We start from the raw sequence: 27,373 nt of genomic DNA on the forward strand, positions 1-27,373 counted from the left end.
CCTATGTTTCAGCTGATCTTCTACTGAAACCCTTGTGTCACGAGGGGACATAATTTTAAGGTGATTGGAGGAAGGTATTGGGGAGATGTCAGAGGTAGGTTCTTTACACAGAGTGGTTGGTGTGTGAAATGCACTGCCAGCAGAGGTGGTAGAGTCAGAGCCATTAGGGACATTTAAGCGACTCTTGGACAGGTACATGGACAGCAGTAAATTGAAGGAGTGAAGGTTAGGTTGATGTTAGATTAGGGTAAATGGTCGGGCCAACACTATGGGCTGAAGGACCTGTACTGTGCTGTAATGTTCTATGTTCTATATATATCATTCCAGGAGGAGACACCAGTTATGTGGATAGATTGGAGAAGCTAGGATTGTTCTCCTTCAGAGAATGTTGGGAGGAGATTTGATCGAGATGTTCCAAATCCCGATGGATCTGGGCAGAGTAGCACAGGAGAAACATTACTCCCATGTTCTGCCTGAGAGTGCGGAGGAGGCAGATTGAATCGTGACTGTCAAAGGGGACTTTGGCAATTATCTGACAAGAACAATATTGCAGGGTTTGCGGGAGGGTAAAGTGAGCAGTGGGACTAGCCGAGTTGTTCTTACAGAAAGCTGTCAGGGACACTCGCCCAGATTTTCTGACCCCCCACTCACGGCATTTTGTATATCTTATCCGCCCCGCTGCCGGGGTACCTACCACCATGGCAGGGCTCGCCTTCGGCAGAACTGGAAAATCCCACTCACTACCAGCCAAATGGCCTCGTTCTGAGCTCTGGTTACTCTTGTGATTCCACGAAATCACTCAGTCTAGCTGGAATGAAACGCACGCACACCGAGGGAAGTAAGGGGAGCAATTTCGCAGGGACTGGACACAATTTTCTAATTTCATAGAATTTACAGTGCAGGAGGCCATTCGGCCCATCGAGTCTGCACCGGCCCTTGGAAAGAGCACCCTACCCAAGCCCACACCTCTACCCTATCCCATAACCCAGTAACCCCACCCAACACTAAGGGCAATTTTGGACACGAAGGGCAATTTAGCATGGCCAATCCACCTAACCTGCACATCTTTGGACTGTGGGAGGAAACCGGAGTACCCGGAGGAAACCCACGCATACACGGGGAGAATGTGCAGACTCCGCACAGACAGCGACCCAGCGGGGAACGAACCTTGGACCCTGGAGCTGTGAAGCAATTGTACTAACCACAATGCTACCGTGTTGCCCTGAATCCGTCTTAGATGCACAAGACTGGAGGATTGCAAATATTATACCCTTCCAAAAAGGAGTGCAAAATAAACCTAACAATTGCAGGCCTGTCAGTGAACCAGCTTTTCAAAACAATAATTTTGAGAAAATCAACAGTTAGGTGGGCAAGCATAGACTAATAAAGGAAAGTTAACTTGGATATGTTGAGGTCAAATCATGTTTGACTAACTTGGTTTGAGTGGTTTGATGAAGTAAGGTGGATGATGGCAATGCCGTTGATGTTTAATGTATATACTTTGAAAAGGGGTTTGATAAAATATGGATATCCGGCTCGTTAGGAAAACTGAAGCCTGTGGGATAAAAAGGCAGCAGTAACATGGATACAAAGTTGCATAGTGGGGGCAGAGTTGTGGTAAATGGCTGTTTCATAGAGACATTCATTAGGGTTCAGAGGGCAACTGTTGTTTTTGATGCATGATAATGATGAGGACTTGAGAATACAGGGAACAACTTAAATATTTGCAGGAATGTGACAAGGAACTTGGAAGCATAGTGAATAATGAGGAAGATAGCAATAGACAGCAACAGTGCAGATAAGGCATGGAGCTGGACAGACACAGGGCAAGTGAATTTCTGCACAGAAAGAAAGGTGTTAAGTGATGTGTTTCATCAAGGAGAAGCAATCCGTGCCAAGTGGCATAGATACATAGAACATTCTCCCTGTGTGTGCGTGGGTTTCCTCCGGGTGCTCCGGTCTCCTCCCACAGTCCAAAGATGTGCAGGTTATGTGGATTGGCCATCATAAATTGCCCTTAGTGTCCAAAATTGCCCTTAGTGTTGGGTGGGGTTGCTGGGTTATGGGGATAGGGTGGAGGTGTTGACCTTGGTAGGGTGCTCTTTCCAAGAGCCAGTGCAGACTCGATGGGCCGAATGGCCTCCTTCTGCATTGTAAATTCTATGATAATCTATGATACAGTGCAGAAGGAGGCCATTCGGCCCATCGAGTCTCCACCGACCAACTTAAGCCCTCACTTCCACCCTATTCCAATAACCCCTCCTAATCTTTTTGGACACTTTGGGCAATTTAGCATGGCCAATCTACCTAACCTGCACGTCTTTGGACTGTGGGAAGAAACAGGAGCACCCGGAGGAAACCCACACAGACACGGGGAGACTCTGCACGAAGTTGCGAGAGAGACCTGGGAAGTTAGTGCACAAAACAATTAAATGTGGTAGGACAGATTAACGGAACAGTAAGTAAAGCATTTGGTATCCTGTGCTCTATATAGTGTAGTGGTTGTCACATTCAACTCACACACGAGTGGTCCCCGGTTCAAAACCAGGCAGCAACATTTCCAAATGCTTTGTCGATTCCCTCCTACGGCCTAGTGGTGTAAGATAACCAAACTGTAAACCAGAGGCATGGGTGAGCTGAATAATTTACCAAATCAATTAATAGGGGCATAGAGAAATTATGTTAAACATTCACCACACTTTAAGAAGTATGTGCCCATGTGAAGTCTTAGGAGAGAGTACAGAAGAAACAATGCTCGTGGGATTATATTATTATATTGAATATTTAGATGTTTTTCAGACTTGCAAGATGAACATGATTGAGAAAGATAACTGAGCCCATCTTAGTTTATCCATCAAGAAAAACACTAGGAGCATGGTCCATTTTTTAGCCTGCCACGGAATCTTCCGTGGAGAGCATTAGAAGCCAGTGAATAGTGGTAAGCATGCAACATCAGCTCCAAACAATAGTTTACAAATGAAACAATACACAACCATTACAGGTGCAATACATAAATCAGTAAGAATGGACTTAGCACAGTGGAGTTTGAACATCATTCTTAATATGAAATTCATGATGACTGTTTAAGCAGTTAATCATAGATCTTTGTAAACATCTATGATATGGCATTGTAAAGTGGATCACACAAAGTTCCAAATCATTGGTCTTGAAATTGGTTTTCATCAGAATGGGTCGATCCAAGACACAGTCACTATTTTGTTTCAGGATCATTTACATGTGACCAGTAAGCAACAGATGGCACCTGCACATCCCCAGTCTTGTTGGTGATCTTGTTGGGGTGGCACAATGGTTAGCACTGCTGCCTCAGTACCAGGGACACGGGTTCAATTCCAGCCTTGGGTAAGTGTCTCTGTGGAGTTTGTAGATTCGCCCCATGTCGGCGTGGGTTTCCTCCGGGTTCTCCAGTTTCTTCCCACAGTCCAAAGATATGCAGGTTAAGTGGATTGGCCATGCTAAATTGCCCCTTAGTGTCCAAAGATGAGCAGGTTAGATAGGGTGCACTTTCAGAGAGTCGACGCAGACTTGATGGGCTGAATAGCCTACTTCTGTACTGTAGGAATTCTATGGCTTTATTGTTGCATAAATAGTTAGAAAACCGTGGTTCTCCTTAGAGCACAGAAAGTGATGAGAAGATTAAATAGAGTTGTTTAAAATGTTGAAGAATTTAGATCAGTGTTTTTCAAACTTATTTTATCGGGACCTAATTTTCGGGACTCACGCCACATTCACTTACCTGTATGTGACAGGTGAGCTTGCCTGGTCCTCACGATCTCACTCCAAACAGGTTCACAGGAGGAGGACAGGACAATGTGCATATCAGCTGCAAAGTCCAGCCAGTTCCTTTGTGCCAGCTTCATCTTTGCGTGAACGAAAAATCCAACCTCGCACATGTAGGTTGGCGTGAAGGGCAATAGCAACAATATCCTTGTTTTACTCAGCACTAGACACTCCTTGGAGAGACTACACCTGAATACTGACAGCCTCATAGGCTTTTGCTGTGTTTTTAATGTGCTCTCACAGATCAGGTGCAGCAGCTCAATCTCCTCATTTGGAATCAACTGTAAGTTAATAATTGACTCTGGGGTCTCACACTCCAAAGGATGTTTCACCCACCTATTCTCTTTCAAAATCTGAAACTGCTCCTCTGGACGTAGTGACAAAACCTGTTGGTCAGCGCAGGCAGGTGTGACTGAATAAAGCTCGTCTATTGTCAGTTCCCTTATTAGCACTTTTCTTTGATGTGCCACAGCAGTGTGCGGAACATGTTTTGGCTTTGTACTCGCATGTGCCAAACTTTCAATGACTTTGGAAGGCATCTATTTCTTCATAGTGCCAAAAGCAATCATGATCCTTCCCTTGCAATTTGAGATTCAGTTCATTCAGAATTAAAGACATGCCTGCAAGGTAAGACATAGGGCGGAATTCTCCGCTCCCGGGAAAAATCGTGAAGGCCGTCGTGAACTCGGCTGAGTTTCACGACGGCCTCGGAGGCCGCTCCTCTCACTGTATTCACCCCCACCTAGGGCTAGGAGCAGTGCTCCGTAACTCTCGGCCGCCGGGTGGCGTGCCGAGAGTGACGCGACGGCGGCGCCTATGTGACGTCAGCCGCGCATGCGCAGGTTGGCCGGCTCCAACCAGCGCATGCGCGGCTGACGTCACGACGGCTGACAGCTCGAACCCACGCATGCGCGGTGGCCATCTTCCCCTCAGCCGCCCCGCAGGGCGTGGTGGCTTGATCTTGCGGGGCGGCGGAGGGGAAATAGTGCGTCCGATTGAGACGCCGGCCCGACAATCGGTGGGCACCGATCGCGGGCCTGTACCCTCCCGAGCACAGACATGGTGCTCATTCCCCACCAAGCCCCCGACAAGCCCCAAAACGGGCATCTCACGGCGATTTCACGACGGCAGCAACCAGGTGTGTTTGTCGCCGTCGTGAAACGGTCGCGAACGGCAGGCCGCTCGGCCCATCCGGGTTGGAGAATCGCTGGTCGCCGTGAAAAATGGCGAGCGCCGATTCTTCCGAGCAGGGGGTGGGAGAATCGCGGGGGGGGGGGGGGGCACCAGGGGGGTCGTGAAATTAGTCGGGGGGCCCTCCCGCGATTCTCCCACCCGGCGTGGGGAGCGGAGAATCGCGCCCATAGTTAGCATCCATGATTCATTTCCAAATGAATCAGGATGATTTCTCAAGAGGGAAAGTGTGGATTTCATGCCTCAGCTCATGAACTCTCCCAAGCAGCCAACCCCTTGACAGCCAATGTACCTCTCTCTGTGTGGAACAATAAATGTGTAAGCTCAGCCCACATGTCAACTTAGAACCTCAAAAAGCCTGGTATTGAGTGCACTGCGTTTAATTAAATTCACAACTTTTCAAATTCCATTCTACACCATTTCAAGATTGGATGGAATTCCTTTTGATGCCAATGCCTCACGGTGAATAAAGCAATGATTCGAAACAATGTTCTGACCAGCTTCCTCCTTAATCCTCATTATAGCTCTGCTGCTTTTTGCACTCATGTTGGTTGTCCCATCATTTCTGATTGCTCTACAGTGAACCAAGTCGTGGCACCACATTCCATCCACATAACCATTCAACACTGCAAACATCTATCTGCCAGTCATGCTAGTTGGTAATGTCAAGCAGCACACAAATCCTCAGCAAATTCACTGTGACAAACATGACTTTTTTTTTGAAAGTATTTTTATTGAATTTTTCATGTTTTGTACCAAGTTACAGAACAAGACAAAAACCAACACATGCATCGAAAGGTACAACACCAACAGTGGTTTCAGTTATTATACTGAACATATAATCCATACATGTAAAACTTATATTACAGGATGTACATGTTTAGCCTAAATGAAAGTGAAAGTCAAAAGAAAATACGTGCCCTCCCCCCTCCTGCTCCTTCTCCTCTTTGTTTTGTGTTCAGTTCTGATGCCTGCCACCCTCCCCTCCCCCCGCCCACCCACTTATTGGTTGTTGGTTACGAACAGGTCCTGGGAAACGCTGGTAAACAGCCTCCATGTGCTGTGGAAGCCTCCCTCTGATCCTCGAATGGCATATTTTATTTTCCCTAGTTTCAGAAATTCCGGCAGTTTGGACATCCAGCTTTAGGTGCGTACTGCTGATCGCCGGCTGAGCAGGAGCCTCTAGTGGGCGATCAGGGAGGCAAAGGTTAGGGCATTTGCCCCAATCCCCATGAACGGCTCTGGCCGTTCTGATACACCCAAGAACGCCACCAATGGGCAGGGCTCCACACTCCCCCCCCCCCCCCCCCCCCCCACAACCCTGGACATGGCCTCAAAGGATGTCCAGTATATGACAAGTCTGGTGCAAGACCAGAACATGTGGGCGTGGATAGCCAAGCCACCCTGGCACCGTTCACACTTATCCTCCACTCCGGAAAGAATCCACTTATTCTTGACCTGGTTAGATGCATCCTGTGCACTACCTGTAACTGCGTTAGGCTTAGGCCTGTGCACGTGAAGGTGAAGTTTTCCCTGTGCGGTGACCTGATCCAGAGTCCTCCCCTATGTCCCTGCCTTGCCCTTCCTCCCACTTTTCTCTGTCTTGTCCAGGGGAGAGTGTATCTCCTCTGGTAGTTGTCCATACATATCCACCAAGTTCCTGTTCTCTAGTTCGCCCGCGATCAGTAGGCCGTGCAATAGTGAGTGTCCTGGTATCTGGGGGAATGTTGTCTCCTTGCAGAGGGGGTTCTTGATTTGGTTGTCCCTTTGCTCGTTCCCCTTCGGGAGCTGGGGCTTGCCCATCGGTTCCCCCAAGGTCGATACTCTGCCTTCCACGTACATGTCTCCTACCGTCAGTGTCCCTTCGTCCTGCCTCCACCTCTTGAAGGAGGTGTCCATTATTGCAGGGGTGAATTTGTGGTTTTGGAGTGCAGTCATGGCCAGTGTTCGGAGGGATGTCTCCTCCATTCTGCTCCCAGTTCCTTGACCCAACCCCAGACCCTTTCTGTGACAGATGGCTAGTGGTAGAATTCGAGGTTCAGGAGAGCCAGGCCTCCCATGTTCAGCACTCCTAAATTCTCAGCAACATCACAAATTCAGTGAGCCACTAAGTGGGATGCATTTCAGTTTTTAGCTGACCTCTCATCTAAGGCCATGTGAGCCATGTCTAACACTGCAGGGAGAATTAATCTTTCTGCAACAATGTGGGGAATTTTCACTTTAATTACACAGTAAGCTATATAAAAGAGGACAATTGTCCTTTTGTCATTCAATGTTAAATTTCAGCTAAGGATAGTTTCAGTTCTCGCTCCATCCTTTGAAAAACATCAAGAGGTGTTGTCGAACTCCCCATGATGCATTTGCAGTTGAGAGTTTTACATTTGCATCGCTAGCATGTCCCTGCATAAAACACTCATGGGCTTTGCATTCTGATTTGCATTAGCACAATTAACAAAACCATACTTCAGGAAATCATCTTTATACTGCTTTATTCTCTATTTAAGTTTCTTCTTTGTTGGCTGTTCACCGGAGGCCCTCGAGCTCTGTACAGTCACAGAGCTAACGCTGGCACAGCTCTGTCCTGTTGTGGACAGTTCTCTCCAGCAGATTCCGATGCAAGATCGTGGCCAGTAGGTACACTGCCTATTAGTGTCTCTGGCTATTTCTTTCTTGTAACAGAACAATTCATATCCATAGCCCTCTTGCCTTGCTCAAAATGAAAAAAATCTCACCTCCAAGTGAATTCACACCAATAGCACACGTGTACAGGGCGTTTGGCACTAAATGTATGTGCAGAGCGCGGTGACTTGCTCACTGTTCCCTCAGTCGGAGATGGCACTGCTGATTACGGAGCAGTTCTCAGTCTCAATACCGATAGAGGCTGATGCGTGCAGCTAGAAGCAATCTGATCTTTTGGGAACACCGCGATGCTTAACTCCATGATCCACCTGCAGGTCACAACCCGCACTTTGAAAAACCGTGGTTTAGATGGAGTAAATGAGGAAAAATTGTTTCCAGCAGCTAAATAGTCAATAACCAGAAGGCACAGATAATTGGCAAGGAATGAGAGGTGGCATGAGGAGAAACATTTTTACCCAATAAGTGGCTAGGATTTGGAATGCAGCGTCTGATCAGGTGTTGGATACAGAGTCAACAGCTGCCTTCAAAAGGGAATTTGATGAACTGAAGAAAAAAATTGCCGGGATATGGGAAAAGAGCTGGCAGAGTCAATGAACTAAATGGCCTCCTCCTGCGTTCTGATGTGAATCTATTAAAATGAAAAGAAAAATGTTTTTTTTTTCATGTGCCTATCAGTTTGCTTGCAACATTGTACAGGAGGTTAATGTTTAATTCATGGAGACTCAGGGACAATCCTGGAGGACTGGTAAACATATGTAGCAGGCTCAATGGCATGCAGTGTTTCAAAATGAATCAGTGCAACTCCTCCAGGGGTTTTATTGGAAGAGACCTACTTGTTTCTAACAGCTGCTCAACTTTGGACACTGCGCGGGAGGGGGCTCCTGCCCCCACCCCACTTGAAAGTTCACTTGACAACATTCAGTCCCAATAACATTTTACACCCGATAACAGAAGACCAATTCTCTTACAGGAAGACAAATGATTCAATAAAACGTCAGACCATAATTGTGACCTAATAATACTTTCATTGTATCTGGATGAATAAAACCAAATTTAAAAACTGATCTCATTGGCCTCTACAACGTGATAGCTAACGCAAGCTTACTGTGAGCACAGCAGGAACAGAGTTAACTGAAGGAATAAATTTGTTTGAATTATTTAACTGTTGCTATTTTTTTTTAAAATGAACACGATTGTTACATACGGGATGCTGCAACATGGCTCTGTCCTCTGTAAGGTACTGTTTATGCACAGATGTGTACAGATAAGATTCAAAATAAAACCCAGCAACAACTGAATACATTTAATACGTTTCTCAGCTTTGCAGACTGAATTGTAACATTTCAACCCCATGATAGTGGGCGGCAGTGTGGTGCAGTGGTTAGCACTGCTGCCTCACAGCGCCGAGACATGGGTTCGATCCCGGGCCCTGGTCACCGTCTCTGTGGAGTTTCCACATTCTCCTCGAGTCTGCTTGGGTCTAACCCCCACAACCCAAAAGGATGTGCATGTTAGGTGGATTGCACATGCTAAATTGCCCCATAATTAGAAAAAAAGAATTGAGCACTTTAAATTAAAATCACTAATAAAATCCAGTGATAGTTTTCGGTCAGCCACATTTTTACCAAAGCACCTTTTGGATGGCTTGAAAGTAAAATTAAAAAGTAGCATTCACAACCCAAGGTAAAGAATATACAAACCATATGTAATAACCTATTCAGGACTAACAAAAAATCAGGAGCAGCCTTTTCCGGCCCAGCCTGCTGGCAGGATCTTCTGGTATCGGCCAAGTCAATAGCCATTTGGCTGGCTGCATCCATCCTGGCGGAGGGCACAGCACCGAGGCGGGAAAATCCCGGTGTCAATCTCATGGCCAACATGAACCAATCGAATCATTCAAAAAACATTTTTCTTAACGATTTCTTTCTCCTGAATTTCAAATGTCCAAAATGGTCATCGGTATCCTTCCAGCCATGCAAACTGATGGGCATGAAGCAAATCATGGCTTCAAATTGGATGATTTAGTTTGTGGAAGTAAATCATTTAGTGAACGCTATTCACTGCTTTTCTCAAAAAGAGAAAAGGAGAATCTTTCCTCATCCTAAATTGAGTCCATTAGAAGAATTTTGAAAGCTTCTGAGGCAAACACAAATTATCTCATTACGGTCAGATGTTTCATGGAAAAATATAAAACACTCAAATTGTTCGAGGGAGAAAGAGATAAAAAGCAAGAGAGACAGAAACAGACAGACAAGTGGACCCTTGCAAACCAGCCACAACACAGGGAATCTTGTGTTTGCAGAATTATCTTAGATATTCACAGGGTTGTTAGATTCAGATACTCTCCTCAATTCTACCTCTGTTGACAACCTTCTTTCATCATCAATAGATCTCAGGAACTTTGATCCCATATTTCACCATCCAGGGTTGTTAGGTCTTCACTTACACATCAAATCATTATACTGCCAAAGATAAGAACCCCTAATGAAGCTTTGCCAAACTCTAGCACCATTGTTCCTTTCTTAAGTTTCATTTGTGGGATCCGAGCACCGATAGCGAGGCCATCATTTATTGCCAATCACAAATTGCCCTTGAGAAGGTGGCGGTGAACTGCCTTCTTGAACCGCTGCAGTCCCTGCGGTGTCGCGGGTAAACCCACTGTGCTGTTAGTGAGAGAGTGCCAGGATTCTGACTCTCTGACATCAGGGGGAACACTAGCTCTGCTCTATCCTGCCCGGCACTCTCGTGTGCAGCTCGATTGAGCAGATTCATTTGTGAGATCTTGTCCAATAGGTAAACTGCTTACTTGAGTCCCTGTCCATCTCTTAAGAAAACCATTCAACTTCACAGTTCACTTGCCTTGCTTGCCAGCAACTGGAAACTGGAAGCAATGCTGCTTTGTGATTTGGCACCAAAAGCACAAAACTGGAGGGTGCTTGGCTCCAAGTCAGCCTGCAGGGCACATGACCTGCCCGCTGCTGCCGCTTCTTTCTGGAAACCTTTTTAAAAAATAAATTTAAAGTATCCAATTCTTTTTTTTTTCCAATTAAGGGGCAATTTAGCATGACCAATCCACCTACCCGGCACATCTTTTTGTGTTGTGGAGTTGAGTCACCAGGGCCTGTCTCAGTAGATGAACCCTCTGGCCCGCACATTTCCAAGGATAAATCACCAAAAGGAGCCACACCAGGGGGGTGCAGCACACCGAGTGCACAGGGAATTGGATCAAAATACTCACAAGAGGGGTGGGGGAGGGGGGGTTCTTCCTCTCAACTGCAGGGTTGGGGCGGCCTCACCTCCCCCTCAAATCGCTAGGTCTCAGTCAACCCGAGCTCTCGGCGCAAAACCTCCCGGATACCAGCCAACACTCTGACGTCTCCACACAAACTGGGGGTGGGCACCGAGCTGCAGATATTTAAGTTTCACTCTCCGCTGACTATCCCCCATTGCTGACTTACCCTCTCCACTGGTGCCGTGGACATTTTCAAACTTGCCCGCCATTCTCAAACTAAAAGACAAGCACTCTTCCCGCAATCGGGACCACCACAGGAACAGCAAACTCGATTGGTCTGTGACCCACCCGCGGGTCACGACCCTGACTTTGAAATACCTTAGTGTAGTTTATATGGATTTCAGCAAAGCCTTTGACAAGGCCCCACATAGGAGACTTTAGAAGGTGGCAAATTAAATCTCTTTTTATGGGGGCTGGACTGTCCTGAAAAGTGGCCTTTATGTCCCAAGCTTTACTGTGCACCACATTTGCCAAAACACCCCACCCTCTGCCTGCCCACCTGTGCAGTGTTCGAACTCTCAATGAACAAACGCATCATGACACAAGCTGATAAAGGGCAAACTTTTCTTTTTCAAAACAAAAGTCTTCACGTATTACTTTTTGGTTCTTTTGAGGCCCATTTTGTCAACTGAGGCCGATGTGCATAGGTCGCTTTTCAGCCACATCACGGCGTGTACAAGGGTCACTTTAAAATGACTCCACAACCTCACAGAATCAGAGCCATCTCTTTGCAGAGGCACATTGAGGGAGGGATTAACTTGTTACACTTTTTATAAAATTGTCAGGGTGAACATTTGGCTTTTATAGTGATTCTGCTCATTGTTTTGAGTGGCCACGTTGGTTCTCAGCCAACGGGAAATCAAATGTAAAAGATAATAAACAAGGAAAAAGTTCAAAGATGTGCAGGTTAGGTGGATCGGCCATGCTAAATTGCCCCTTAAGTTAGGTGGGGTTACAGGGTTATGAGGATAGGGCGGGGGATTGGGCCTAGCTAGGGTGTACTTTTGGAGCTTGGGCGCAGGCTTAATGGGCAAAATGGCCTTCTTCTGCACTGTAGGGATTCTATGATTACTTTGAGATGTTTGGGGGGTGGGGAGAGGGCAAGTCATACAAAACCCCCTTTCCCATATTCTAGTACCGTTAACACCATTCATCCGGACTGCTCTCTCCGTGTCTTTTGCCTGGTATCTGCTCCCTTACCTAAAGATTGAAATCTTGTAATTAAACCTTGTATTTATTTGTTTTGTCCTGGGACATCAGTTGCTTTGGCATCGGCCCTTTTACAGGGAGTTCTAACTCAATTGTATCTGTTTTCAATAGGATACATTTACTCCCTGCAAGATCACTGCCAGCACACCAGAGTACCATGTGCAGGGGCTGAGCAACATGTCCCCGTTTACAGACAGAATATAAGCAAACCCTGAAGGTGCTGGAGTTTCCATCCTCTTTATGCATCAGTAATCTGTAAAAATCTGGACTTGGGACGCCCTTGCAGCTAGGGATCACTTACTGCTTCCTGGAGTCAGAGTGGATCAATGGGACAGAACAGGGGAGACAGTGGAATTGTTGCTGGGCTAGTAATCCAGGAACCCAAGAGTAATGCTCTCGGTTTCTGAGTTCGAATCTCATCATGACAAATGGATACATTTGAGTTCAATTAAAACCTGGAATTAAAAGCGTAATGAAACCATTTCAAAGTTTGCTGATGATATGCGACTTTGAGATACAGTAATTAGTAATGAGGATGGTAATATCTTTTGAGGACTTCCCGGTGGCACAGTGGTTAGCACTGCTGCCTCACACCGCCAGGGACCCGGGTTCAATTCCGGCCTTGGGTTACTGTCTGTGCGGAGTTTCCTCGGGTCCTCCAGTTTCCTCCCACAGTCCAAAGTTGTGCGGGTTAGGTGGATTAGCCATGCTAAATTGCCCCTTAGTGTCTAGGGATGAGCAAGTTAGGTTTTATGGTTACGGGGTTAGGGCAGGTTGGATAGGAGAGTGGTCATGGGTAGAGTCATTATTCAAAGAGTTGGTGCAGACTCAATGGGCTAAATGGCTTCCTACTGCACTGTAGGGATTCTATGATTCTGCAGTGCGGTGGACCACAACAAGAAGCAATGGCATAATGGAATCAACCAGGAGGGGACGAGCAGTGACAACAGTCCCCTCAGGGCAATTTACTGGCAAAGCTGTAATCACAAAAAAAACCCTCAAGACTTTAACTTTTGGCCAGAACGGAATTTTGTTACAATGTTTAATTTTCTTTAACAATTCATCTAAAAGTGAATCTCTGGGCTAATCTTAACGCAAGAAATATTTTCAGAAAGGGAGAGAACTATGTCCATTCAATCGGGAAGAAAAATTAGGAAACTAGAACTTGCACATCTGTTAAGATTTTGATAACCGAAGGACTTTCCAAAGCACAATACAGCCAGTGGAGCACTTTTGAAGTGTAATGTAGGAAATGTGGCAGCCAGTTTTGTGTGTAGCCAAGTTCCAGAAACAGCCAATCAGATCATCTATTTTTGATGATATTGGATGACAGATAACGATTGGCCAGGTGACCATAGGAAAAGCTTTGGATATGGTAGGACTTTGGGCACTTATTTTACTCATCACTGGTGTTTATTTCTGTTAAGTGCTACATAACATAACCATGTCTTCTACCATGTAGTGCATTGTGTGTAACATGCAATAACACGCTAATATTTATTGCAGCGCACATACCAGCTTATTGCCGGAGTGTGCACCCCTCTGAATAGATATCAAATCTTGACAAGATCATTAACATCCCCAAATTTCCCCTAACATCTCCATGCCCGTGTAAAATTTTAAAACAGGTTGTAATCTTTATTTCTGATCTCCGATTGCAAATTAGGCAGCTTTTCATCCCTTGAACAGCACAAAGAACAAGAACTTGCACTTATGTAGCGCCATTAAAGTAACAAAATATCCCAAGGTGCTTTGCAGGAGTGTCAGCAAACAAAAATACATGCAGAGGCAAAGGAGATAGCTTTAGTTCAGGTGAAGAAGCATGATGGGACAAGGTGAAGTGATTTGAACATAAGGATGAAAATGTATCAATCGAGATATTGGTGCACTGGGAGCAAATATAGGTCACCAAACACAAGAGTGATGGGTGAACAGGACTTGGTGAGAGTAAAGACATGGGCAGCAGAGTTTTACATGAGCGCAAGTTTCCTTTATTGTGGTATTTTCAGTAATAAACACCAAGCTCAACGAAGAAGGCAAATGGCAGCTGAAAACAAAAGTGAAATCAGGAATTTGATTGGTTTGCTTGATGGTAGTTCATGGCTGCAGATTGGTAGGTTGGAAGAAATGTCAGTACTGTCATTGGCTAGTTTCTCGGTTCTTATTTGTTGCTAATTAGACGTTTTCCCACCTGTCCAATAAAGAGAACTGGTCTTTAATTTGCTGAAATAGTCCATTGACCAATTAAAAAGCAACCCGGCAGAACCTCACCAAGGCTCCTTAGGCAGCACCTTCCAAACGCACAACCAGGACCATCTAGAAGGACAAGGGCAGCAGATATATGGGGACACCACCACTTGGAGGTTTCCCTCCAGGCCATTCACCATCCCAACTTGGAAATATATCACCATTTCTTCACTCTCGCTGGGTCAAAATCCTGGCACTCCCTCCCTAACAGCACTGTGGGGATACATACACCACATGGACTGCAGCGGTTCAGGAAGGCAGCTCACCACGACCTTCTCAAGGGCAATTAGAGATGGGCAATGAATGCTGGCCTTGTCAGTAATGCCCACATCCCATGACTGAATAATTCAAACATCTGACTGAATTATGATTTTATTTTTCCCAGCTGCAATGAGATTGTTAGGATGAGGTGCCTTCGAGGAGTCCAGGTAGCTCAAACTCATACTGGAAGCAAGATTTTTAATTGTGTGGATAACTGTTAAGATGTACCTTCTTTCTTTTTAATCATAAATAATATTTAGTTCACGTCAAGCTTAATTGACTGCCCAGGTTAGCAACAGTTTGCAGTTGACTGAAGGAGAAAATTAGTGTCAGTCCTTTTACATCTAATTACCACCACTATTAAGAGAGAGGATAAGGGTTAATGGCAAAAACTAAAAGGAGAAAAATGCATGATTCTGCAGCTACTATTTATACTATTTGCATGTCGCTTAGCGGTAGATGTTTATTGTGGGAATTAGCTCAATAGAACCAAGGAATAATGGGCTGTGATGAATGCTTAACATGTTTGTATGAAATTTCTCAATTTAACAGGAATGATAACCCCGTTTCAAATTAGTGGTTTGAGAACAGCACTACCAGCACGGTGGTGCAGTGGTTAGCACTGCTGCCTCACAGTGCCGAGATCCCAGGTTCGAACCCGCCTCTGGGTCACTGTCCATGTGGAGTTTGCACCTTCTCCCCGTGTTTGCGTGGGTTTCGCCCCCACAACCCAAAGATGTGCATTGGCCACACTAATTGGAAAAAATGAATTAAGTAATCTAAAATTTATTTTAAAAAAGTATTTCTACACCAATGCGCAAGGTCAAAGATGGAATTGAAAAATGCTAAGAGGCCTTAACAAGCAAGTAACTTTTTAAAAAATAAGATCAACTGCCGCTATCTGTTCCTTTGCCATATCCCTCAATCTCTTCTCCTTACAAAAGAATACCCAAAGCTTGGACCCAATTAGATCATCATGTACATAATGCATTTGGATTTTCTAGGCCATCCCCAGTCATAGAGCAGATTCTTGTGCAGGCAATGGGGCGCTTGGTCTTTAGCTGGAGCTGGCGTGACCCCCACGTCACCTCTTTTTGGGAAGGCCACCACATCTTTGTCCCACTCAGGCACTTAAAGCTGGCCAGCCTTCCCACAAGATCATGGCCCCTGGGCGGCTATCACGCTCACCGAGAGCTTTGGCCAATCAGAGTCTGACAGCTCTTCTATACTGAGCAGCGCCACTGTGGAAGTGGTGGCTGATGCCAGTACTACATCCACCTGAGACTCGGGACCCTGGCACAGGTGAGTGACAGCAGGAAGAGGATTGCAGGGGAAGGATGTCAGCAGCAAGAGCATAGAGGTGGCTCTCAGCAAGTTCATGCAATGCCAGACCCCTCAATCAGGCTCTGAGTGGTCTTTGAATAACCCTCCCACCCTGGGACCTCACAAGCAAACATATTAGGTATGTCCTCCCAATGGCAAGGACCACCCACCTGCCACTGAGTTAATAAAAGTGCTGGCAGGATGAGCCTCAAAGTGGTAGCAGGAAGGATCTCAATTGGCAGTGGGGCAGCAAGGCCGTCCATGGGCTGTACTTCCGGGGAGTTAATCGGGGTGGGGGACACGAAGGTGACAGGGTCCCTACTCACCATGCTGCCACTCATTTATGTGCTCCCACTGGCACCAAATTCACCCTGGGGGAGGGCACAAGTTTCTACTCATAGACTCGTGACTTCTTTCCATAATTCTTTACTCAACAGCCAACAGTATGGAACTTTCAAGGAGGGTTCCTGGAAGTCAAAGTCAACTGCATTTCACCTGTTCATTATATCAGCAATGTTTAAAAACAACTCCAATATGTAGCCCTAATCAATGCAAACTATCTTCAAACAAATTGTGTTAAATTCACTCCCTAGATCTGTCAACGACCTTAGGTGGGATTTTCCAGCCCCTCCCACTGGCAGGATCTTCCAGTCCCGCCAAAATCAATGGACTTTTGCCTGGTTTGCCACATCTGCCATGGCGGGATCTGCTGGGCAGGGGCGGGAAAATCCCAGCCTTTGTCTACTTGAGGTCTTTAACTCATTGGTCAATCGCTTCCAGATATAACTGTTGAGTCTTATTTAAACAACACAGCCATATTACCATTTTCCAAATGCAAAGAATTTTCTTCATTTTGTGGAACTACAATAACATCAGTTGAAGTTTTATTAATTTCAGCACCTAATTCGTTTTAAATGGATGGGTTCAAGTTGCCTGGGTCAGGTTATTATTTTATGAGTGTCTAATCATTTTTTTCTCAACAATCATATTACAACAATTTATAATGGGAGTGCCTTTCAGGGAGCAAAATGTCCTGAGGCACTTCAATCAGGCAAAGAAGTTGACACTGAGCAGAGAAAGGATAAATTAGGACAGCTAGTGAAAAGCTTGGTCAAAGAGGAAATATTTAAGGAGGACGAGGAGAGAGAGAGAGAGGTGTGCGGAAGCCACAAAGGCTCAGGGAGGCAATTACTGGATTGGATTGGATTTGTTTATTGTCACGTGTACCGAGGTACAGTGAAAAGTATTTTCCTGCGTGCAGCTCAGCAGATCATTAAGTACATGGGAAGAAAAGGGAATAAAAGAAAATACATAATATGGCAACACAACATATACAATGTAACAACATAAGCATTGGATGAAGCATTCAGGGTGTAGTGTTAATGAGGTCAATTAGAGAATTTAGGGTCCGGTCAGCTAAAAGCACAGCCACAAATCATAGAATGAACAAAACAGGCAAGAGACCAGAATTTGAGGAGTACAGAGTTCTCAGAGGGCCTTGGGCTGGAGGTTGTTATGGATATAAACAGTGCGATGCCCAGGAGGAAACTGACCATATAGATGTGGCATTCAGGGACCGGGAGCCAATACCTGGACTGTCAGTTTGGGCATAAGGAATAATAATAATAATCTTTTATTGCCACAAGTATGAACTTACTGTGAAAAACCCCTAGTCGCCACATTACGGCGCCTGTTCGGGCAAGCCGGTACAGGAATTGAACTTGCGCTGCTGGCCTTGTTCTGCATGACAAACCAGCTTGTCTAGCCCACTGAGCTAAATCAGCCCATATAGGATTGGAGAGAAGGTGTAACGATTCTGGGTGAAGACTTGGAGGGAATGAGTAGTTTTAAGTACCTGGGGTCAGCGGTGGCAGAAGATGGAAGTATGGAAATTAAGCAACAGATTCACTCTGGGGTCATTTGAAGAAGTGAAGTTGAGTGTTATATGATCGAAATGTATTACCAGAACTGAAAGGGACAAACTCTACAGGACAGTTACAAGGCCGGCCTTGTTACATAGGGTAGAATTATGGGCAAAGTCAAAAAGACAGGAACAATGACTGGATAATAATGAGATGCCAATGCAGAGATGATGTGTGGAGGAAGGAGAAAGGAGAAAAATCAGGAACCAGAACATCGGGGATCAGTGAGAATTGTGGGAGCATCAAAGATAGCAGCCGAGGAGAGAGTGAAATAGTGGGGACATGGGAGAGGGAATGCGATGAGGCGAGCAATGGAGATGGGACTGCCAGGAAGAAGTAAGGGGAAGATCTAAGACCAGATGGATGGATGCAATGGCGAGAGACATATTGACAGCGGGATTGGAAGAGGAATGGGTGACGGTCAGGAGAAGTTGGGGGAAGAGGGATCAACCGGCATTGTGGCGCGCCCAAGTAAAATGGAAGAAGCCAAGAGAAAAAAAGGGGGGGGGGGGGGGTGGGAGGGGGTCTAGGAATGAATAGAGATCAGCAAGCAGACTTTTAATGGGAGAATCTGGTGTGAGTTAGGAGAGAGGCAGCTGAGTTTTGGATGGCTCAAGTTTAAGGACCATGGGAACCTGTTAGGAGAATAAGCAAATCCAGCAGTAACAAAAAGCAATGATGAAGGATTTTCCAGGAGATATCAATTATCTTCTCCATGACCAGCAATACTGCCTTCAATAGTACTCTCGTACCAGCCTTCCCAAACAGGCGCCGGAATGTGGCAACTAGGGGCTTTTCACAGCAACTTCATTTGAAGCCTACTTGTGACAATAAGCGATTTTCATTTCATATCCCTAATTAACCATATTGATCGGCTTCCCTTTGACCAAATGAAGCTTGATTGCAGCTTCAGCAATGTTCCTTAAACATTTCCCACTTCGGGCAGCACGGTGGCCTAGTGGTTAGCACAACCGCCTCATGGTGCTGAGGTCCCAGGTTCGATCCCGGCTCTGGGTCACTGTCCGTGTGGAGTTTGCACATTCTCCCCGTGTCTGCGTGGGTTTCGCCCCCACAACCCAAAGATGTGCAGGGTAGGTGGATTTGCCACGCTAAATTGCCCCTTAATTGGAAAAAATAATTGGGTAATCTAAATTTTAAAAAAAACATTTCCCACTTTCCTATCATCATTGCACGGTTTCAAATCCCAAAAAGTTGCAATCCCTTGATATGTGTTTTGAAGTCCACAACTGGTCTTTTTGGTAAAACCTGATGAGGTAACGGAATCTGAAATAGTGCAGACCCAATGTACTGAAAACAGATTAGCACAGGCTATTAACCATCACTGGATTATATGTCTGGACCTTTATTTGGTTCAAATTTCTCTTTCCAGAACCAACAATATTCCAGGTGAGAGATTGGGACATCTCCTTCACCCTCCAGCTGAAGGAGATACTAGGTCCTCTATGAAGGAGACAGCGATCCATATCCCCCCCCCCCCCCCAACCCCAAATTAAGGGCGAACAGGTAATAAGCTGAATTCCTTCAATGCAAAACTACCATCTGATCCACAGAGGTCATGTGCTAACCTGCCACAACAGAAGCGTCCTTATCAAATCATTTTCTTACAACTTCCCATTGATTACTCAGACGCTCCAAAACAGGACAAAGGAAGGTACTCGAGCAAAGTGGTGGCCTTATTTTAGCGTGAAGCTTCAGATTAGTTTGTGGCCAGCGAACGTTTTGGGCCACCCACACCAGAAAATATGATGAACAATGGTGGGAAGCTTAGCACTGGAGAGAGGACAATGGGATGGATAGGACAGCAAGGTCCTACATTGCAAGGTCCGTACACACTGAGGCAATAGAAGGTGCAGCATATTTCAGGACAAGTGAGGTGCTATTTCTGCAGTAAAGAAAATGGGGGACATGGACGAGAATGAGGCACCTGTGCTTTGTTGTAACACCAAATACTGAAAAATCCACCCAAGAATAAAGAAGTACGTCAGTAATTCCCTTTAAATAAATGCCCCATTAATAACTATTTAGTGCACCATTTTTATGCAGGCTGATTTTCTACAAAACTTTGTCCTTTCTCTTTTCACATGTAGAAACGCATAGTAACAGCACCGGCACAGAGAATACGAGAGTACCAGCCCTGTCCCCAGCCCTGCATCAAATCCTTATCAAATCAACGAGTGGCCAAGTCCACACGTTTAGGGCTAAAAATATGCTGGTTCCGTGTTGGCAGTCCAAACCCCCAGGACAGCACAAAGAGCAGTGACAAATTCCGTGAACCAACATCCATGTACTACAGCAGCGTTAACAACAACAACAACAAAATACAATGCTTCACAGGGGAGAACCCTGGATACAGCCGTGACCTCTAACAAGCAGCACCTCAGAAACTGCACTCAATTCTTTACTCTGCAGGCCATTTTCATATGTCAATGGATCGGAGCGCTGGAGCACGTTCAGACCACACTGGTTGTGCATAGCTTACAGTTGGGGGGGGGGGGGGGGGGGGGGGGAAGAGAAAGAGTACACAGTCCTAAAAAGCCTCTGTCATGGCCACTAATGTAGTAATATCGTTGCTCTTTGCTCATAAGAGATTAACAGGGTGTCCTCCCTCTTCTATCCAATTGCCACTGTTATTGAGGTCAACAAATCCACAGGAGGAGGAGGATGATCACTGAAGGAGCGGGAGGCATGATCTTGCAGACCTTGTTTATGTTATTTACATGTCGTTTAGTGGTAGCTGCGTTTGTGGTTAAGCCCATGCTCATCTGGCATCAAGGGCATTTAATAAAAAGGAGGGGACACAGCAATGCAGAGATGTTCAGCCCAAGTGCCTGTTCAATGGATTATACTCCATCAATCATATTGGCTGTATCTAATCGGAGTTAGATAAACGATGCTCAGTTTCCAAAATAAATTTAGCTCTTAAAGAATTTCACTGAACTATTGAGGGCGCCAATGGAGTACTTGTTTGCCGGATTGCAACAATAGAATTCAAGCACAGCCCACAGACAATAAAAAAAAATCTCAAATCACAAAGCTCCAACATCCACTGCACGGCGAGAGATAATTGCGGGAGTGCATGTGTTAAGGTCACACAGAACACAATAGTGTCTATTGCTAATTATCTGCCTAAAATAGAAGAAGCATTGTCTTGCTGAAAAACGAGGCCGGCAAACTGAACGGTTACATCTCTCAGTGTTTATTGCCCTTTTTAAATTGTTCTCATTTAAGAGGCACGGTTCGGCTCTGTGTGTGTCTTAGATAGAATTTAATTGCGTAAGTAATCTTAAAATATGGTTCCCAATTCCACTTGTACACTCTGGCTTCAAAAATCTGGAACAGATATATATTTTGGGTTTTTTTACAGCACCAAATGATTCCAGTGAAATGAAAAGCTATCCCTGATGCTGGATCCCTCTTATCTGAATAAACACCATTCCCGCCCCAACACTGCAGTCCACATTAAGGAATTTAACAGAGGAAATACAATCTCTGCAAATAAACCACTGGAATGTCCAGCAAATGGGGGGGGGGGGAATCAACTGCATAAATATAGGGAGCAGGGCATGTTCACATGTACAGAGGCTGCCTTCATGCAGACTTGACAATGAATTGTGAAGTACATTGTATCGGAATTAGAACAATGGAATGCGCCGGTGGGCAAATTTGCCAAGGTACCTTTTTCTTTCGATCCCGGGAACGTTTCCGGTGTTTCTTGACGACTTTGTCATCCTCGGTCACAGCTTCCAGTTCCCGGTTTTTCTTGATGTGGGATGCAGCGTGAGCCATCCTGGATGCGGATAATACCTGACCAAGTGCTCAGGGAAAGGTCCTACAATCCTGGGCAACCTTGCAAAAACCAGTGTTCTGAGCAACCGTGTCTCTTTTTTGCTCTCCCCCTCTCTCTGCTCCCAGTCACCAGTGAGGAGAATTAAAACCATGGCAGGCAATCATCACTAGACAAATGCCGGGGCTAGTGAGGCATTTTATGCTGATTTCCTTTATCTACCCCTGCAGCTCGAGGAGGAGGAGACCTTCAAACAGTGCGGCCATTCTGATGCATTAACGTGTTGGAGAAGTCAGCTGGGATAGTGGAGGGAGTATTATGGATATCTCTCTTGCCACCAACTGGAAGTGCCTAAGTGACTTCATGGGGAGGGGAGGAGGAGATCCTGACAGGGGTAATATTTAAATCAGGAGACGTACAAACAGACAACACATTAAAACAGAGAAACATTCAGATATCCACCTATTTATTAACTCCTTACATCTCTCAGAATCCCTTTTTATCTTTGGCTTTAAAAATGCAGGCGAGAGTGCATCAAGGCACACATCAAACAGGCGATGCAGTAGAACAGGTCTTTCCACACTGCTGATGCGCAGAGAGAATACATTCAATTTTCATTAGCCCACATTGAGAGGCCAAATGTTTCATTGCTGAGTGTGTGGAAGACCCAGGTCCCGGGCAGCCCACATTCTCCCCGAAGCTGGCACATTCCACCAATGTGTGTTTCAATACATTTCTCGTGTTAGCTGTGGCAAAAGCTTCCCCTAGAGGACTGCTCATCACTGTGCACTGCACGGCAGATCTAAATATGTAATCACGCTGCCTCTCAGCACAAACGCTCCAGTTCTGAGGGCTATCCCTAGAGCTACCGTTCAATCAGTACGGATGAAGCGAAGGGTAAAAGAGAGGGGGGGGGGGGGGGGGGGCTCTCCTTTCTCCAGAATGACACCCCATCTGTTTCAATGTCCCCATTCGGAGGCTCAATGATCCTTAAATTATTTGATTGTATTTTGTTTTGCCACCTGCGTCCTTGGTGCTCCTGACTGCAGCTTTTGAATATTCATGATAGGTGGGAGAGAGAGAGAGAGATGTACAGAGTAACCAGCACAGGCCCCAGAATGTAGTAATACCTGAATCTAAAGATAGAAAATGGAGTTTTTGCCTTGTAATATCAAAGGAAAGCACTGCAGCAGTCATATAACAGGGGCATCTCTACGCAGAGCGAGTGGTACAGCAAAGGGTGACAAAAGCCTTGAATTGTTACAGATGATGAGATTCCTGTAGGCGATGAAACAACAATTGACTATTGATAGCTTATGAAAAAGGATAATTGCTACATCCTTCATTGTAGCTCGACAATGGACTATTTTTAATGGTCACTCTGATAAATTTGCCTGTTTTATTTGAGAAAGGGTGCATTTGGAACACGCAACAAGGCCGAATTCTTTATTTATAATGCGGTCTGGTTTATTGCCCCCCCCCCCCCCCCTTTTTGGCTGCATCAGCGAACTGAAGACCAGCCCATTCGACTGGGAGGTTGAGTGAATGTGAAGGAGACGTGGAAAAGAAGGCTTTTGCAAGAGTAATGAATACTCAGCAATTCTATTAAGATATCAGTAAAGATGTCTTTATTAGTGCGTCGCCCCATCCAAAGAATAGCTGCCTCAGTCAGCCGCCCCCCCCCCCCCCCCAGCCCCCCGAAGGTCGTACTGGTGGGCTGCTAATGGTTAAAGTGTGCACAGTCCCCAGTCTCATCCATCCTGGTTTCTGTGAACTGAAGGCAAAGATGATAAAAAGCCAAATAGGTGAAAAGTCAGAGAAATGGTGAGTCTTTATCCCGTACTCAACGTTTAAGCGGCATTGCACATTCCAGCCAATAGTGATGTCTTTTTTTTAAAATGACCTGTTGTAGAGAAATGGACACATGACCAAGGAGAGGGACAAAGCCAGGGCAGTTTGGGTAACCAAAGTTCAGAGTTGTCCATTTTGTACTGAAATTAGGACAATGAACCCCAGCCAGAGTGCAGCAAGGAGAAATCAGCATCAATCAGCAAGTTGCAATGACAATGGGACTGATACATTAATCTGAAAATGACAAATGTGCTATGTGACACCAAGTGCTAAATTGGATACCTAATGCATGTAGTGTGTGTGTGTGAGAGGCGAGTGTGAGAGAATGTGAGAGTGAATGTGAGAATGAGTGGGTGTGTGAGAGAAATATGTGTGTGAGAAAGTGTGCTTGTGTGTTAGTGGGAGAGTGTGTGCGCGTGTGTGAGTAAGAGAGACAGTGGGTGCAAGTGAGAGAAAAAGTGTAAGTGAGGGTGTGCGTGTGTTTAGGACTGTGTTAGAGTTGTATGCCTTGTATGCATTTGTGTGTGCGTGTAGGGGGGTGGGACAGTGGAATGGGAGATGCACATGCTGGGGGAAGTGGATGGGTGGCAATGTGTGGGTGGGCGGCAAGGTGTGTGGGTGAGAGTGTGCGCATTCACGTGTGGAAGCATGTGCATTCACATGTGTGGAAGCGTCTCTGTCCACGTGTGGAAGTGTGTCTGTGTTTAAATATGCAGAAGTGTGCATGCATTCACATGTGGAAGTGCGTGTGCATTGATATGTGTGGAGCCGTGTGAGCGTTCACGTTTGGAGGCGTGTGGGAGTTTGTGTGTGTGCGTGTGCATGTTGTGGGAGTTTGTGTGTGCATCTGAGGGAGTGTGCGAGTGCCTGTGCGTGTCTAGGTGTATGTGGATGGGTGTGAGTGTGCGGGCAGGTGGAAGAATGCACTTGTAGGTTTGTGTGCGAGTGTTTTCATGTGTGTGTGTGTGCGATCACGTGTGTGTGTGAGAGAGAGAGAGAGAGACAGACAGACAGACAGGCATTGTGGGCAGGGTGTTTCAAAGCCACTGATTTCAATAGCGTTTTGCACGGCTCACCATTTTAACGCACTTCCCTTCCACTGCCAGGACGAGGGTGTGTGCTGCCCGAGTGTGTGAGAGAGAGAGTGTGTATTGTGTAAGAAAGAGTGTGCGTGAGAGGAAGAATTGGAAAGAGTGAGTTTGTGAGAAATTGTGCGAGAGAGAATGAGAGTGTGCGAGAATGAGTGTGCAAAATCCCACATGAGATACAGGTTGGGAATGCTGGTCTTTCCCTGCTCCTTGCGAAGTATGAGCTCTCCCGCAAGGGTGTGGTATCTCAATTACCCAGTGTATACAAGGTTAGCCATTAAGGCACCGACCAAGCAGGAACTCGATAGAGGTCGAGCTGCAATATATATATAATATATATTGTATATATATATATTTCTGTATATAATAAATAAAACTTTATTTTTATTTTTACTTAGTGTAGACCGCCCTGTGTTCTTATTAAAGAATGTGTATGAGAGATAGAGGGCTGGATTCTCCGCACCTCCGCGCCAAAATAGTGTTTGGCGCAGGGGCGGAGAATCAGCTTTCGGGCCGAAATCGGGCCTGGCGCCGTTCTGGCGATTCTCTGGGACTTGAGAATTGGCGATTCCACAATTTACTCCACGCAGCTATTGCCAGAGGCACGCCCAGCAATTCTCCGCTCCCAGTCTGCCGGGTTCCCGACGACGGGCCCGGCGCTGCTCTGGCTATTCTCTGGGACCTGAGAATTGCCGATTCCACAATTTACTCCACGCGGCCATTGCCAGAGGCCCGCCCAGCGATTCTCTGCTCCCAGCCGGCCGAGTTCCTGACGACGTGGTTCTAACCATCTATTGCTGTTCAGGAACCGTGCCTGGCGGCTACAGGCTTGGTCCGCGGCTGCCCTGGTTGGGGGGGGGGGGGGGGGGGGTGGGGCCTTATGGACGGCCGGGGCACAGATCGGACCAGTCCGATGCAAGGACACGCGGACGATCGGGGGACCTACATTTCGGAGCTGCCTCTGGGGTCCGAGTCCGCCATGGCACAGCCACTGTAGGCTGCCGCCGTGCGCACATGTGAACTCGAAACCCGAAGTGCGGGGGCCTGTATCCACAGCTAAAGCTGCATGAATTATTCCGGGCCCCTGCTAGCCCCCTGAAGGTAAGTGAATCGACTGATCTTTTTTTGAGGAAATTCCGGAGTGCAACGCCAGCATTTTTACACCGGCGTGGGGAACAGAGAGCCATTTTGGGAGAATCGAGCCCAGAGTGAGAGCGGGGAGAGTGAGTTAATGAGAGAGGGGGGGAGGAAATGAGTGTCAGAGAGGGGGGGAGTGAGTGTCTGGGAGGGGAGTGAGTGTCTGAAGGGGGGAGTGAGTGTCTGAGAAGGGGCGAGTGAGTGTCTGAGAGGGGGCGAGTGAGTGTCTGAGGGGGGGAGTGAGTGTCTGAGGGGGGGAGTGAGTGTCTGAGGGGGGGAGTGAGTGTCTGAGGGGGGAGAGCGAGTGTCTGAGAGAGAGGGGGCAAAAGAGGGCGGGGGAGAAAAATGCACGGGTGAGAGAATGTGCATATGTGTGCGTGTTTGTGTCAGAGTGTGTGTTTGTGTCAGAGTGCGTGTTTGTGTCAGAGTGCGTGCTTGTGTCAGTGTGTGTGTGTGCGTGAAAGAGAGCCCGTGAGATAGAAAGCGTGCGAGAGAGCACGCGAGAGACGATGCGCGCAAAAGAGCGCGCGTGAGAGCGCGCGCATGAGGGTAATTTGGGTGTGTGTGAAAGAGTGTATGTGAGAGTGAGCACGAGTGTGAGCATGAGAGAAAGCGTGAGCGTGTATATGTGTGTGTGAGAGAGAGCGAGAGAGAGTGCATGTCAGAGAAAGAGAGAGTATGCGTGAGTGTGTGTGTCAGAGAGAGGGTGAGTACGAGTGTGTGTGTCAGAGAGAGGGCGAGTACGAGTGTGTGTGTCAGAGAGAGGGTGAGTGTATGTGTGCAAGCCTGCCCGACTACGACAAGCTTAAGGGTGCATTAGATACAGTTTTAAGAGTTCACTTGTACATCTGTGCTTTTACTTACTCCACCATTGGCCACCCTGCTTTCTGCTGCCTTGGCCCTCAGCAAAGGAATCCTTGCCCTCATCCTCTTTTCAGTTGCTCCCAGAAACCTCGCTCCAAGAACAAGCTCTTGACCATCGTTCCTGATTTCACTTTCTATGGCGCAGTGTCAAAAATCTCAATGTTGTTATTGACATCGCTCTTGTCAGATTTGATTTGATTACATGCGCCATATAATGTATGTTGTTGCTGTTCTAACTGACCTACGAAGACATGTTCAGAATTGACTTTCGACATCGAGACTTCAGAATTAATAATAAATAAAAAACAGAAAATGCTGGATAAACCCAGCAGGTCTGGCAGCATCTGTGGACCGAGAAACAGAGTTAACGTTTCAAGTCCGAATCACTGCTCATCACAGACTTCAGCATTGACAGGCCATTATCAGCTACTTCAGGAGTTTAGCTTCTGAGTGGGCCAGGTCATCCTGGGTTAACACATGAGTAGGGCATATTTCCTCCAATGCTCAGTTCCAAATGTGAGGACGGCAAAGAATGTTTGCTATAAAACTCTCGTTTCTGTCATCGCCTCCTTTTGCCTCCCACATCATCAGTTTTATCATTTAGTTGCTCCGGCTGAGGGTTGCCAACCCTGGTTGGACACATACCTGGAGGTTTCATTCTGTCCAAACAGACTTTGCTCCCCGTTTCTAATATAGTTTAATAAGCAAAAGTGTTCAAAGTAATTGATAAAAAGCACACAGCTGC

At 46.2% G+C, this 27,373-nt stretch overlaps 1 protein-coding gene across 41 annotated transcripts in view; it reads right to left on the reverse strand.

Moving 5' to 3' along the window:
- The window catches only part of ank3b (ankyrin 3b), an 888,954-nt gene that overhangs the window by 493,713 nt on the left and 367,868 nt on the right, over positions 1 to 27,373 (reverse strand). For 13 of the 41 annotated variants that reach the window (XM_038773869.1, XM_038773875.1, XM_038773888.1 and 10 more), the window contains exon 1: positions 21,580 to 22,027. The exons of 2 other annotated variants lie outside the window; for them this stretch is intronic. In XM_038773869.1, coding sequence (XP_038629797.1) covers positions 21,580 to 21,690 — 111 coding nt within the window. In that variant the 5' untranslated portion in view covers positions 21,691 to 22,027. Of the gene's footprint in view, positions 1 to 21,579; positions 22,053 to 27,373 lie in introns of those variants that run through there. 26 more of the 41 variants (XM_038773877.1, XM_038773865.1, XM_038773878.1 and 23 more) reach the window with 9 other exon arrangements.

This window comes from Scyliorhinus canicula, chromosome 16, assembly GCF_902713615.1.
Source record: "Scyliorhinus canicula chromosome 16, sScyCan1.1, whole genome shotgun sequence".
Taxonomy (NCBI): Eukaryota; Metazoa; Chordata; class Chondrichthyes; order Carcharhiniformes; family Scyliorhinidae; genus Scyliorhinus; species Scyliorhinus canicula.